We start from the raw sequence: 16,391 nt of genomic DNA, 5'->3' as shown, positions 1-16,391 counted from the left end.
AACATAATGGTACCATGTACTTAGATTTCTTAAAGAACCACATAGAAATATAAATTCAAAGTTAGGGGAAATATTATACATGATATAAATCAAACAATTAATTGGACAAATTCATAAACTGAGAACTAGAGAGCTGAAGTGAACTACACAATGGTAGCTAAGATTAATGCAGGTACAATTAAATTTAGAAAATAACTAATGTCTTCAACTAATAAACATTACCTATATGCAAGACATTATACAAAGAAGGATTTTCAGCATTCTACTCTTGCTCAAGAATTGTCAGTTTATCTTTCTTGCCTCTAGAATAAAATATGAACAGGTCAGCTTGTACTGATGGCTCCTTATAGTCAGGCTCCAGTCTGCCTTTTCAGACATTTCAAATTGCTGCCTTTTATGCACTCTCCTTTGGAACCAAAGTGGCCTCCCTTCTTATTTCCTGAACTGAGCATTTCATCTCTTCCCCCCTAGCTTTTACTCAGTCAGGCCTCCATGTCACTATTTGTTTGTGATTTTTGGATTGCGTTCATCCTTCATTGCTGAAGAAGACCATGTCATCAGAGAAATAATGACATGACTTGCACTTGACTTTGTTTTGAGTGAGAGAGGGCTGTGCAGGTCACCAGCCTCACTTCTCCTCCAGAGCCATCTTGGATTGCCTTTTTGAATCCTTCATTTTCTTCAATGCTCTACTCAGTAACCACAGTTTTCTTGTTTAGGGCATTCTCCCTGCTCAATTTATCTTACATTTATTCGTTTATGTGAATGTTATATCTTCCCAGTAGAATATAAGTTCCTTCAGGGCTGGCAATGTTTTAAATTTGACTTTGTATTCCCACTACCAAACATTTTGCTTGATAAACACTTGTCACTAGAAATAGTAATTGCTTAATAATTACTTGTAGAATTGAGTTGCCTTCAATACTTCAAGAATTAATGGTTATAAAGGACTTTACCTCCTCTAACACAGATCATAATACCCCCATGTGTAAGCACATGATATATGTGAATTTTTCACAGCTTTAAAAAAAAGTTATCACCCTTTAAGTAATCTGTTGACGAACATTTCTCAACTGAGGCTTACATTAGTTAAACTAATTGTTCAGTGTCAAACAGGAAACTAGTTTATAGAGAAAGAATTAGAACCAGATTGTACAAATACCTTTAGAGTAGTTCCTTTTCAGTCTATGGAATATAATATATTTAGAAGAAGCATCACTGCATTCCAATTAGCAAACACTTAGTAGATACAAGACACTGTGCTAAATCCATGTATATCTATATGTAAATATATATATACATGTATACACACATAACCTATGTATTTACATATATATATACACATACACACATATTTATGTGTATATATATAATATATAATATAATACATATTTCATATATATATATGTACACATATACATATAAATCCTTCAGTGTGATGTTCCTGTTGAATAATCCTCAGTGAATCCCTCTTGCTTCTTAGATGAAATATAAGTTCTCAGGCATGTCTTCTCACAACAGGTTTAGAATTTTTCACCAGGCCAGTCCAGCTCCAAAGATTTTGTCAGATCTTTGACTCCTCTGTCAAATCTTTTCAGAATGCAGGGTCACCTTCATGCTAGAATGAGACATCTGAGTGGAATATATATGAAGAAAATTCAAAGATCAGTAAGAAATCTATTCTTTTTAAGGAACTCATAACTTAGAAATATTAAATGTGTATGTGTATGATGTGTTTGTGTGTGTATGCAAAATGAAATATACTGTGTTGAAAAAAAGTGCTCTGAGAGTTGAAAGGATGAAATCCTTTATATCTGGAGGTAGTGGATCAGTGAAGATTTCATGAAGGAAGTGATATTTGAGCTGGGCCTTGAAAGATACGTCAGATTTTAACAAAAAGATATGAAGTGGGGGAAAAAGGGAGCCAATGAAATAGAAAGGAGTCTAGGAATTCCATGAGCAAAAGCAACAAAAATGGAAAAAGTAGATGTCATAAAAGGCAGTCCATTTTGCCCATTATTCTACCAGTAATCTATATATAAATAAAGCACAAGGCTCAAATTAACCACATTAAGGAAAATAAAATGTAATATAGAGAATTAGTGTAAAGGTAGGGATATTAAAAGTAAGACTGATTCAAATTATTGTAGGATGCATTTGAGAGAGTTATTATTTTTAATGAACATGTTGTTGAGATTTGGGGTGCTGGGGACCCCAAAATACTGGCACACCAGGTCCTGTTGGAATGAATTCGACACAAGCCTTCTTTAAGCCAAAGAAAAACAAAGTTTATTAAAGCCTCACCATATTGAGTTGATTCTTAAGGGGCCTAACCATTTGTTAAGCTTGTATTAACAAGCAGGCCAGATACAATCTGAGCTACACTGAATCTGAATTAGATTGAATCTGAGCACCTTCATGGAGGTGAGATAGAACTTAAATACAGAAAAACTGTGGGAGGGATCTGAGGGTGGTCTAGTAGTCTAGGGGTTCCAAGAATGGTCTTAATGGGAGTGGTCAGTAACCTGGGGAGTCTAGAGATCTTGATAGGAATGACCAGTACCTTGGGGTGAATAAAGATCAAATCTAGGGAGGATCTTGATGGCAGTGACCAGTAGCCTAGAGAAAGGAATTTTTGGTAGAACGTGCAACAGAGATTTGGGCAAAGTGATAACTAAAATCTTATGGACCTCTAGAGACTGTCAGATCAAGTGGGAAGATTAAAGGGGAGTTCAAGGAGGTTCCCAGAGTTTGTCCTTCATTATTGTGACCATTTAAAATTTACCAAAACTAATCATCCTTCCTCATTCCCTAAACATAAGCCCATCTGTTGTTTGTTTTTGTATCCAAACATGAGGTTATTTGTATATACCTGGTGCTTATATTCCCAAGTTTGACTTTAAGCTACTTTGCCATTCAAGCTTACAGTGATGGGATAGAACATATGGTGAATATACTGATGTAAGACTTCTTGGTCAAGAGGCCACACATAGTTTGTAAATGATCCTTGGATCATTAAGCATGGTTGAACTTTTCTCACTTGGAATTAATCTATTAGAAATAAGGAAGAGAATATTCATCGCCTTGAACAGATTATTTTTTGGTCAGTTAGTGACAATTTGATCACAGAGATTAATTTACATTTAACTTTCTAAATGACTCCTGAATGAAATAAAAAGGAAATGGATTGTACTGTTCTGAGATTGTTTTTTGCCTCATTATACCCTTTTAGTGGGATTATATGTTTCACTTTTACTATTTAGGAACAAGATGAAGACATATTTATTTTTGTTAATATGTCTGTATCTCAGAAAAGAGTAAAGGCTTCTCTAATCTTATTTTCAAATATAATATTTATTTCAAGAAAATAATTGTCCCTTTTGTGATTTTTCATAATAATAATCAATACTGTATCATTTATAGATTACTATATTCCATCTTCTCTCTAATATGGCCTAATGAAATAGAACAGTCCAAATGAAAGAAATATTTGAATTACATGCTATTAGGTTTTGCTTTTGTCACATTTTTATTGTTTTATGTAAGAATTGAAACCAGGCTAATGAAGACTCAAAATGTAGAGAAATCACTTCTGATGATTTGATAAAAATGACATAATTAACGTGTGAATTATTTGTTTGAAAATGACTTTTAAAGTATATTCAGACATTTGAATCAGGACCTTTCTTCACAGTTTATTAAAAAAGAGTTAAGCAATGCTTGCTGAATTGTCATAGATTATGGATGAATGGATGTAAATGGTGTGCATTTTATAACATTATATAATGCAATCCAGATCTTTCTTGTTTCTCTCGCACATTACAGACTTTTTTTCACATACTTCATATCTTGCAGAAGAATCTGTCATAATTAAACTAAAACATTTCATTGAAAATTAGTAGGAAAACCTGTGTAACATCTCTGCCAGGAATAACTCTTTATTTTTCTTGTAGCAATAACCAGTAGGTGGTATCATTGTAATGTTTTCTTCAATACTCTGTTATATTCTCTGACCTGTCTGGTTTTCTTTGTCCTTTTACATTCCACTTCCCTCCAACTCAGAGATGAGGAAACAAGGACAGGAAAGTATATTGACATGTAACATTAATATTTATGGTGCTATATGTTTATCTAAGAGAGATAAGATTTTAGATTTTCGTTTGCAAGATCATCTGGACCAGTGCTGTCAAACACAAATAGAAATGGAAGCCATAAACTGTACCTAAGAATTCTGGAGGGTTTACTATATTGCTTTAGAACATCACATATCAACATTACCTACATTTTATTCTATTTTTAATTTATTTTGTTAAATATTTCCCAATTATGTGTTAATTTGATTCAGCCACATAAAGAAATCTTATAGTCTATATTCTACTAATGGCCACATTTTTGACATCTGTAATCTAGACTACTTCTCCTCAATTTACAGATGAGGAAACTGAAAGGTGGAAAGGGTTAGTGACTTACTTACCCAAGGTCCTATAACTAGAAAGTTATAAAACTGCTAGTTAAACCCAGGTTCTCTGACTCTAAATTCAATGCCTGTGATCTTTAATTAGATTTTTTTTTCAGCACAACTAGTCAATGAGTCAGTCAACAAATATTTATGAATTACCTACTATGCCCCAAGCATCTTGCTAAGTGCTTGAAATAGAAAAAAAAGTAAAAGACCATCCCTGCTCTCAAGGAGCTTTTTCTGTAAGTTAAAATATAAATAAGTTGATTCTCTTGACATTTGCACCCTAAAAGAAAATGCACAAATATGAAAAAGGGGTAAAATACATCATTTAATTTCCCTCCTTCCTTCCTTCCTTCCTTCCTTCCTTCCTTCCTTCCTTCCTTCCTTCCTTCCTTCCTTCCTTCCTTCCTTCCTTCCTTCCTGCCTTCCTTCCTGCCTTCCTTCCTGCCTTCCTTCCTGCCTTCCTTCCTGCCTTCCTGCCTTCCTGCCTGCCTTCCTGCCTTCCTTCCTTCTTCACTTCCTTCCTTCATTCCTTCCTTCTTTCCTTCCTTCTTCCCTTCCTTCCTTCCTTCCTTCCTTCCTTCCTTCCTTCCTTCCTTCCTTCCTTCCTTCCTTCCTTCCTTCCTTCCTTCCTCCCTTTCTTGTCATTGAACTTCAGCTGTCAAGTTGATTATCCCATTGGGTGGTTTGCCTAGTGAAATTCTTCTTTTTCCACAGAGCATAGTTTTACTAAACAATTTAAACCAAATCAATTCAGATTAAAAGCAATCTTTAGGTAAAATTCTAGGAATCTTTTCATATCAGAGAAAAAAAAAAACTGCTTTGAGCCCTTTGTGGCCCCCTTTCATTTAAATGTAATTGTACATGAATTAATTCCTCAAGATTTACCCTTATTTTTAATTTATTGTTCAAGGACAGAGGTGCTCAGGAATCAGGAACTCTGTTTGCATTTTATTTCATAGAAAAGGATTGAATGAGAAAATGCCTTTTAAAGTCAGAGAGAGCAGAAATTCCTGCATATACAAATGGTTTCCTTAAGATCACTAAGGAATTTCCCAGTGGCCCTCCCATACTCTTTTTCCTCTTTTTTTATTCTTTATTTCCTTTTGCTTGAACTCCCATATATGTTGGGAAAGTGAGAAGGATCTCTACTCTGTGAGAATAGAAGGTGATTTAAGGTCCAAAGGTTTGTTTGTTTCTTTTAGCTCTCAAAATTCTATCACTTAGGTTGTTCCTATTACTTATATGTGAAGTGCTGATGGCAGCTGGGTGGCACCCTGGATATGGCACATGACCTGCAGTTGGAAGACCTGAATTCAAATTCAGCCTTAAACAGTTATTAGACATCTGTGCCCCTGTTTGCCTCAGTTTTCTCATCTGTAAAATGAACTGAAGAAGGAAATGACAGATCACTACATTGTCTTCATCAAGAAAACCCCAAAAGGGAGCATGACGAGTCAGACATAACAGAAAAAAGACTGAATATCAAAAACAGAAATGAAGTACTGACCTTGACCCTAATATAACAGTTCATAACTATTTTTATGTATTAAACAATTTTAATGGTCTGAGGAAGACTTTTTTCTCAGAAAAAAAATGTTTGAGCCCACAGCTCAAAATGAGGATGAGGATTTGGAGGTTTAGGTTTAAGAAGGTGTGTGTGTGTGTGTGTGTGTGTGTGTGTGTGTGTGTGTGTGTGTATTCACACATTTCAATTTTTTACATATTTTCAATATTTCTGTCTTTTTAAATTTTGAGTTACAAATTCACTTGTTCCCTCCAGTGCCCTAGCTTACCCACTGAGAAGGTAAGCCATGTGTTAACAATGTTAAATAATGCAAAACACATTTCTATGGTAGTCATATTTCAAAAAAACAAGAAAATAAAGTGAGAAAATTATAGTTCAATTTGTATCCAGGATCTGTCAGCTCTCTCTCTGAATGTGGATAACATTTTCTTTTATCCTGAGTCCTTTGGAATTCTATTGGATCATCATATTGATCACAGTAGGCAAGTCTTTCACAATTGAGCATCACAACAATGCTGTTATCATGCACAATGATCTGGTTTTTCTCACTTCACTTTACATCTGTTCATATAGTTCCATGTTTTTTTTTTCCCTTGAAGCCACCTCCATGTAATTCCTCCCAATTGTATACGATAATTTCTTTAGCCATTTTCCAACTGGTGACATCTCTTTGATTTCCAATTCTTTGTCACCCCAAAAAGAAATACTATCTATCTATCTATCTATCATCTAACATCTATCTATCTATCTATCTATCTATCTATCTATCTATCTATCATCTATCTGTCTATCTATCTATCTATCTATCTATCTATCTATCTATCTATCTATCTATCTATCTACCTATCTATCTATCTGTCTACCTAACTATCTATCTTTGCATGTAGGTTCTCTTCCTTTTACTTTGATCTCTTTGGAAAATAGATCTAATAATGGTATTTCTGGGTCATAGGTGTACACAATTTTATAGCTCATTGGGCAGAGTTCCAAACTGATCTCCAAAATGATTGGAGCAGTTCACTATTCCATCAACAATTCATTTGTATACCCTTATTCCCTTCAGTATTTGCCATTTTTGATACATGTGAGATGATGCTTCAGAGTTGTTCTAATTCATATTTATCTAATAATGATTTATAATTTTTTTAATATGACTACATATACCTTTGATTTCATCTTCTGAAAACTGCCTGTTTATGTCCTCTGACCATTTATTAATTGAGGAATTGTTTTTATTTTTATAAATTTGACTAAATCCTATACTCAATAAATATTTGAGAAATAAGATTTTTATCAAATATGCTATAATTTTTTGACATTATTTCATTGTTTATGGTACTTATGACCTAATGTAGTTTCCCTGATTATCTTTTTTTAATTGTCTATTTTTGCTTTTACTTCATTTGATATCATGATCACTACACATGCCTTTTTTTTAACTTCAGCTGAAGCATAGTAGATTCTGATCGAGTCATTTATTTTAACTGTCCCAAGTGTATTTCTTGTAAACAAAATAGTGTTGAATTTTGCTTTCTAATCTATTCTGCTATCTGCTTCTGTTTTATGGGTGAGCTCATACTATCCACATTCATGGTTATGATTTCTCTCTCTCTCTCTCTCTCTCTCTCTCTCTCTCTCTCTCTCTCTCTCTCTCTCCCTCTCTCTCTGTCTCTGTCTCTCTCTCTCTCTCTCTCTGTCTGTCTCTCTTTCTGTCTACACACAGACACACACACACTCAGTTGTGTATAGAAATGTAACTTACTCAGTAGGTAAACAGGAGGAAAAGTGGTGAGAGAAAGGGAGAAGTGATACAAGGGGAGGACAGTTAAGGGAGACGGTGGTTAGAAGCAAATAGCCTCTTTTTTTCTTTGCAGATATTTATTTTTATTTGTTTATTTATTTTTAGCCTTCAACGTTCATTTCCAAAAAATTTTGAGCTACAAATTTTCTCCCCATCTCTCCCCTTCCCCCACCCCAAAACACCTAGCATTCTGATTACCCCTTCCTTCAATATACCCCCTCCCTTCTATCACACCCCTCCCTTCCGTATCCCCTTCTCTAATTTCTTGTAAGAAAGGATTGATTTCTATATCTCATTACCTGTATTTCTTATTTCCCAGTTGTATGCAAAAACAATTGTCAAAATTAGTTCCTAAAACATTGAGTTCCAACTTCTCTGCCTTCCTCCCTCCCCACCCATCCTCACTGAGAAGGCAAGGAATTCAATATAGGCTATACATGGGTAGTTTTGCAAAAGATTTCCATAAGAGTCATGTTGTGTGACACCAACTATATTTCCCTCCATCCTATCCTGCCCTCCATTTATTCTATTCTCTGTTTTAACCTTGTCTCTCCCTAAAAGTGTTTACTTCTAATTACTCCCTCCTCCTACTTGTCCTCCCTTCTATCATTCCCCCAACCCACATTTCCCCTTCTCCTCTACTTTCCTGTAGTGTAAGATAGATTTTCATACCAAATTGAGTGTGCAGGTTATTCCCTCCTTAAGCCTAATGTGATGCGAGTAAGCTTCACTTTTTCCCTCTCACTTCTCCCCTTTTCCTCCATTGAAAAAACTTTTTCTTGCCTATTTTATGAGAGATAATTTGCCCCATTCCATTTCTTCCTTTCTCCTCCCAATATATTCCTCTCTCACCCCTTAATTTTATTTTTTTAGATATCATCCCTTCCTACTTAACTCACTCTGTGCTCTCTGTTTCTCTCTGTCTCTCTGTCTCTCTGCCTGCCTCTGTCTCTCTCTGTCTCTCTGTCTCTCTGTCTCTCTCTCTCTCTCTCTCTCTCTCTCTCTCTCTCTCTATATATATATATATATATATATATATATATATATACACACACATATATATGTGTGTGTGTGTGTGTGTGTGTTTGTGTGTGTCTAAAATCTCTCCTACTACCCAAATACTGAGAAAAGTTTCAGCAGTTTCAAATATTATGTTTCCATGTAGGAATGTAAACAGTTCAAGTTTAGTAAGTCCCTTATGAGTTCTCTTTCCCATTTACCTTTTCACATTTCTCTTGATTCTTGTGTTTGAAAATCAAATTTTCTATTCAGCTCTTGTCTTTTCATCAAGAATACTTGAAAGGCCTCTATTTCATTGAATGACCATTTTCACCTGAAGTATTATACTCAGTTTTGCTGGGTAGGTGATTCTTCATTTTAATCCCAGTTCCTTTGACTTCTGGAATATCATATTCCAAGCCCTTTGATCTCTTAATGTGAATGCTGCCAGATCCTGTGTTATAACATTTATAAACTATTTCTCTCTGGCTGCTTGCAATATTTTTCTCCTTGACCTGTGAACTCTGGAATTTGGCTACAATATTCCTAGGAGTTTCTCTTTTTGGATCTCTTTCAGGAGGTGATCTGTGGATTTTTTCAATATTTATTTTGCCCTCTGGTCCTAAAATATCAGGGCACTTTTTCCTTGATAATTTTATGAAAGATGATGTGTAGGCCCCTTTTTTGATCATGACTTTCAGGTTGTCCTATAAATCTTAAATTCTCTCTCTTGCATCTATTTTCCAGATCAGTTATTTTCTCCAATGAGATATTTCACATTGTTCTATTTTTTCATTCTTTTGGTTTTGTTTTACAATTTCTTGTTTTTTTATAAAGTCATTAGCTTCCATGTGCTCCATTCTAATCTTTAAGGGATAATTTTCTTCAGTGAGCTTTTGGATCTCGCTTTCCATCTGGCCAGTTCTACTTTTTAAAATATTCTTCTGCTCACTGGCTTTTTGGATTTCTTTTGCCCTTTGGGTTATTCTACTTTTTTAGATGTTATTTTCTTCAGCATTTTTTGGTTCCCCTTTAGCAAGCAGCTGATGTGGTTTTTAATGATTTTCTTGCATCATTCTCATTTCTCTTCCAAATTTTTCTTCTACTTCTCTTACTTGATTTTCAAAATCCTACTTGAGCTCTTCCATGGCCTGAGACCAGTTCATATTTTTCTTGTTGGCTTTGTATGTAGGAGTTTTGACTTTACAGTCTTCTGTTTGTATATCTTGGTCTTCCTTGTCAGCAAAGTAAGATTCTATAGTCCAATACTTTTTCCAGTTTTTGCTCATTTCTCCAGCGATTTACTTGACTTTTGATTACTTTGTCAAGGTAGTTCTCTGCTTCCAGTGGGGGGTGATGTATTCTCAAGTGCTCCATCTCGCCACAACCTGTGGGTCTACAGCTCCAAATACAGCCACTGCCTCTGTCACTGCTGCTTCTTTATCTCCTGCTGTGGTGGTTGTGGGCTCTTCCACCCCCTCTGCTACCCTGGGGATGGTGCTGGACCACTACTCTGTCACACAGATCTGATAGGTTTTTCCCACTTACCTACCAATTTGTCCTCAGATTTTTGGGGCTGTGAAGTCTGGAAACCCTCACAGGTTCCAGAGATTCAGTCTTCCTGAGGTCTGCTCAGGTACTGTCTGTGCTAGAGTGTTCCACACTGGATTGTGCTCTGCTACCAGCCAGGTGCAGTAGATGTTTCTCCTTGACTTTCCAGACTGTATTTACTTTACTCCAAAATGCTGTGGCTTCTGAAGCTCAAGAATTTGTTTAAAGTCATTTTACAGGTATTCAGTTGGGTTTGGGGGGAGATCTATAGAAAGTCCTTGCTTTTACTGCAGAATCTTGGCTCTACCTCCTCTTTCTAGAAAATATCAAGGAGAACATCCCTGATATTCTAGAACTAGAGAGTAAAATATATCATCTCCTGAAAGGGATATCAAAATGAAAACTCCCAGGAATATTATAGTCAAATCCCAGAGCTCCTGCATCAAGGAGAAAATATTACAACACCCAAAAAGCAAAAATTCAAATATCATGGAGCCACAGTCAGAATAACAGAAGATGCAGCATTTTCTACACTAAATAATTAGAGGACATGGGCTAAAATATTCTGGAGAGTAAAATGTCAAAGGTTAAAACCAAGAATCACTTATCCAGCAAAACTGGGTATAATCCTTCATGGAAAAAAGATTGGAAATTCAATCAAATAGAAGACTTTCAAGCACTCTTGATGAAAAGATGGGTTCTCAATATAAAATCTGACTTTCAACTGCAAGACTCAAGAGAATCATAAAAATGTAAATAGGAAAGAGAAATTATAAGGAATTTAATAAGATTAAACTGTTAAGTTCCTATCGAAGATGATACTTGTAACTACTAAAAACTTTGTGATTTGAATATGATGGGATGATTATTTAAAATATAAAGTTAAAGGTGAGAAATATGAATGCACTGAGAGAAAGGGAAAGGTAGAGTTAGAATGTCATCTGTTACCTGACATAAAGAGGCATGAATGAAGTTTTATAGTGGAGGACAAAATGAGGGAGTTGGAAAGGAGTGCATGAACCTTATCCTCATTGGAATTGGCTCAAAGAGGGAATAACATACACACTCATTTGAGCACAGAAATCTATCTTACCCTGCAGGAAAGTAGGAGGGGAATGGAATAAGAGAAGAGAGAGGAGCTGATAGAAGGGATAGTGGATTGGAGGAGGTAAAAATCAGAGGTAAGGCTCTTCTGAGAATGGATTGGGTGAAAGGAAAGAGAGAATGTGATAAAAAGGGAGGGGTAAGATGGAGGGAAATACATAGTAATCATACCTGTGAAAAAAATTACAGTCAAATTTCTCTAATAAAGACATCATTTCTCAAATTTATATACATAAAAAAAACCCAGCCAAATTTATGGAAAAAGAGCCATTCCTAAATTGATAAGTGGTCAAAGGATATAAGCACAATGTTTTCAGACGAAATAATCAAAGCTATCTACAATACTTTAAGTCACTATTGATTAGAAAAATACAAATTAAAACAACTTTGAGCAACCAGCCCACACCTATCAGATTGACTATTATGATAGAAAAGGAAAATGGCAAATATTGAGGGGATGTGGGAAAACTGAAACACTAATGCACTGTTGGCGGAATTGTGAAATGATTCAATCATTCTGCAGAGCAATCTGGAACTATGTGGAAAGGACCATGCATATATTTGACCAAGAATTACCATTACTAGTTCTATATCTGAAAGAGATAAAAAAAAAAATGAAAAGGATGTATATGTACTTAACTTTACAGCAGTTCTTGTAGTGGTGGCAAAGAACTGAAATTGATGAATGTCCATCAATTGAGGAATTCCTAAACAAGTTGTTTTATATGATTGTGATGAAATACTATTGTGCTATAAGAAATGATGAGCAAGATGCTCTCAGAAAAATCTGAAAAGACTTTGATGAACTCATGTGAAGGGAAATGAGCAGAACCAGAACACCATTACGTATAGTAACTGCAACATTCAATGACTTAAATGCAAAGCCATCCAATGATCCCAGATAATTCTGAGGGATTTATCATGAAAAAAATGCTATTTATTTCCAGAAAAAGAATTGATAGAGTCTTAATACAGATCAAAGCATACTTTTTCTTTTCTTTTGCCTTTTTTTAAATTCTGTGTTTTCTTTCACAACATCAGTAGCATGAAAATGTGTTTTGCATGACTGCACATGTACATCCTATATGAAATTGCTTACCTTCTCATTGGGGGTGAGGAGAGAGTGGGGGGAGAGAATTTGGAGCTCAGTTTTTTTTTAAATAAATGTTAAAAATTATTTTTAAGTCTTGTTGGGGAAACAAGTTTTAATTAAAAACTTAAAAAAGAAATACTAAATAAATACTAATTTCTGGATTGAATATAGTATTTTTGTTAGGCTAGAGATTTGGTTGTGTTTTGTTTTGTTGCTAAATGAACATCTAGGTCATGAATTTAACATTCTGTCTCTCTACCAGTCTCTGTGGAGAACAACAAAGGAAAAGGAAATTCTTAGTTCTGATATTTATACCTCTCAACCCACAAGCAGAATTATTGTCCCACTTTTTCTACATTGCCTCATCTATAAAACCAATTTTCAAAAAAACAGACCCTCTCCCAAAGGAAATATACTTTAAAGAATGAATAAATTTATAGAATTACGTTTTGTTGAAATACAGTGATTTTTTTTATTTTAAAAATCTTTATTATGAGTTAGTTTCATTTACTTTTTATTTTGAGATCCATTATTTAAAAAAAAAAAAAGGATTTTCTCTTTTCCTAGCTAATTTTGTTTAGACTTCCAACAAATGTAAAGCAACTCAGAATTCCTTTCCTATGATTCCTACCTATGCCATGTACTCAAATACTGAATATATTAATAATATTTCTATGATGGGCAATAGTGTGAAGACTTGACTTTCTCATTTTCTGTCATAACTGGGGTCTTTGAATCATAAGTCAGTATCTCAGGGCCTTTTTCATTAAAAACAATGTCTGTAGGTCAGTTGAAGTGTCTGGTCTACAGGCAGGAAAGCCAACTACATTCTCACATGTTTAGTTAAGTTTATAAGCTAGAATACACTTAGGAAGAAAAGAAATAGATATGTATTAAGTGGGCTTGTTGCAATCCATTTCCGTTCTTCTTTTTCTTTTTTTTATGTTCTCAAACCTTAGCACCTGAGTGCTGACAGTTAGTGCAATTAATAAATGCCAGATGATAATTATTTCCAGAGTTTTAAGAACTGTAATTTATATGTGTATACATACATATGCATATATATATATATATATATATATATATATATATATATATATATATATATATATATATATATATATATATATATATATATATATATATATATATATATATATACGTAAGTGGTAACCAAGATTAAATTCCCGTTAAGGTGCCCACATATTAAAGAAATCATTTTTTAAATTTGAAAATAGGTTTAAAATTCTAATAACATTTCATACTAATATTGTGATTTACCCCCATTTTCGTTCTTAGGAGTAACAACTGTTCTGACGATGACAACCCTGAGCATAAGTGCTCGAAACTCCCTCCCCAAAGTAGCTTATGCAACCGCTATGGACTGGTTTATTGCTGTTTGCTATGCATTTGTCTTCTCAGCCCTGATAGAATTTGCCACAGTCAATTACTTCACAAAAAGAGGTTGGGCTTGGGATGGAAAGAGTGTAGTCAATGACAAGGTAAGTGACAGCTACCTTTATATTAGCAACTTACCACTTTAACCTTAAATGAACACATTTTTTAGATATGGTTTGTTACAGATGCAAATTTAGTAGAGGCAATGTTGCATAATGGATATAGGGCCAACTTTAGAGTCCAAAGCATCGGAGTAAAGTCCTTCCCCTGACACACTAGCTATGGATCTCAAGACAAGGCTCCTCACATCTCAGTTCCACAGGCAATCCTCTAAAATGATAAGTCATAGAGTAGTTGCTGATCTGCATAGATAGAAGTAATTTGTATATAGGAGTACTCTTTAATCAATATGAAATAATAGGTCTAGGAAAATATACATTTGTATACATAAAAATGAGTATATATGTATATATGTGTGTTTGTATATGTGCATGGGTGTGTGTGTATATATATATAGTAGAGCATATGTGATATATACATGCATACATTTAGAGAATATAAATATATAGAGGCATACACATAAATATATACATATATCTATGTATGTATATGTGACAAAATTGTAAATTTTTTGATAAAGTGAACATGGTGAGAAAACTGCATGTTGAATTTGACTTGTGAATTTAGTAGTAAATCTATTCATGTAGATGGAATGAGTGTATAGTCTTAGGACTTAAGACCTCAGTCTGTGCCTAGGAGAAGGTATCAGAAAGTATTTTTAAAGTTTTAAAGATGCATATTGACAGATTTTTTGAAAATCTTACAAATAATATTACAAAATACAAACAATATTCCTTTAAGGGAATAGACATGCATACAAGGATACAACACCTGTGATCTCAATATCCCCCAAAATAATTCTTTTTTTCTCTGGTTCATTTTTTAAAACTTTCAATTATAAAATAAAGTTTACTTCCTAAAAACATTAAGTTTCAGATGAGAGGCAGTACAATGTACTTTAGAGACTCTGATGTCAGGAACATTTGGATTCAGATACTACCTCTCACAAATATTGGCTGTACCATTCTAGGCAAGCTGTTTTACCTTTCAAGCCCTACACAAGTCTCTAAGATCATAAGTTGCAGTGAAGTTGCCAGCTTGCATCATTAGAGAGAATTTTCTCACCTGCAAGTTCTCTACTCCAATGAAATTACAAGTCTTGTCATTTGTCCCTATTTTAAAAGTATAGTTTAATTGTTTATAATATTTATAAAATGCTTAGCACAATGCTTGGCATATGGTAAGGACTATATAAATGTTAGCTACTATTATTATTGAAAACAAGTTTATATTTTAATTTCTTTAATGAATAAAAACTGTTTATAACTGAGTACTCAATGAATATTTACTTGATATTTTGCTTTTAAATAATAAACTTACCTAGTTGCACAGGATAATGAAATATGGCCACATCTATGTCTCAGAACATATATATATATATATATATATATATATATATATATATATATATATATATATATATATATATATATATATATATATATATATATATATATATCAGTGCTCTAAATGAAAGGCAATTTAGTAGTTATGAGGAAGAGAATGAGGAAGGTCAAGTGGAAATCACTTTCATTGTGCTATCGAGTGCTCGACTAGACAAGTAGAACAGGCTTTCCCTATTCTCCCTTGTCTTGGTTGTTTAATCATTTCAGTCTTTGTACTCTGTAATCTCATTTGGGATTTTCTTGGCAAAGAGAGTAGGGTGGTTTGCCGTTTCCTTCTCTAGCTCATTTTACAGATGAGCAAACTGAACTAAACAGGGTTAAGTGAGTTGCCTAGGGTCACACAGCCAGTAAATGTCTGAATCTAGATTTGAAGCTTCTCCAGTGTTTCTGACTTAGACTTGCTGCTTAATTTACTGAGCTATTGTCCTCAACTTATTGCCTAGTATTACCTTCATCAGAGCAAGTTTTCTTTTTTTCTTTCTTCTTTTTTCTTTCCTTTCCTTTTCTTTTCTTTCCTTTCCTTTTCTTCCTTCCTTCCTTCCTTCCTTCCTTCCTTCCTTCCTTCCTTCCTTCCTTCCTTCCTTCCTTCCTTCCTTCCTTCTTTCCTTCCTTCCTTCCTTCCTTCCTTCCTTCCTTCCTTCCTTCCTTCTTTCCTTCCTTCTTTTCTTCCTTTCTTCCTTCCTTCCTTCCTTCCTTCCTTCCTTCCTTCCTTCCTTCCTTCCTTCCTTCCTTCCTTTTCTTCTCTAACTTGAGAGTGTATATATATATATATATAATTAGTTGATCCTCAATCCCTTGATAAAACAGAAGAAGAGAAACAGAACCATATTATATTATTACCATGCTATATTATAATCATATAATAATTTTATAAATATTAATCAACAAAAAATTCAAGGAATAGAGTGCAGGTGAGAATTTGGAATGGA

General features: G+C 34.2%; 1 protein-coding gene across 1 annotated transcript in view; it reads left to right on the top strand.

Annotated features, from left to right (window-relative positions):
* Nucleotides 1-16,391, top strand: part of GABRA2 (gamma-aminobutyric acid type A receptor subunit alpha2) — a 138,826-nt gene that overhangs the window by 114,272 nt on the left and 8,163 nt on the right. The window contains exon 8 of the mRNA XM_072621433.1: nucleotides 13,838-14,040. Within this exon, the coding sequence (XP_072477534.1) occupies nucleotides 13,838-14,040 (203 nt within the window). The remainder of the gene's footprint in view (nucleotides 1-13,837; nucleotides 14,041-16,391) is intronic.

This window comes from Notamacropus eugenii, chromosome 6 (genome assembly GCF_028372415.1).
Source record: "Notamacropus eugenii isolate mMacEug1 chromosome 6, mMacEug1.pri_v2, whole genome shotgun sequence".
In the NCBI taxonomy this organism is placed as follows: Eukaryota; Metazoa; Chordata; class Mammalia; order Diprotodontia; family Macropodidae; genus Notamacropus; species Notamacropus eugenii.
This window is presented reverse-complemented; position numbering and strand designations above follow the sequence as displayed.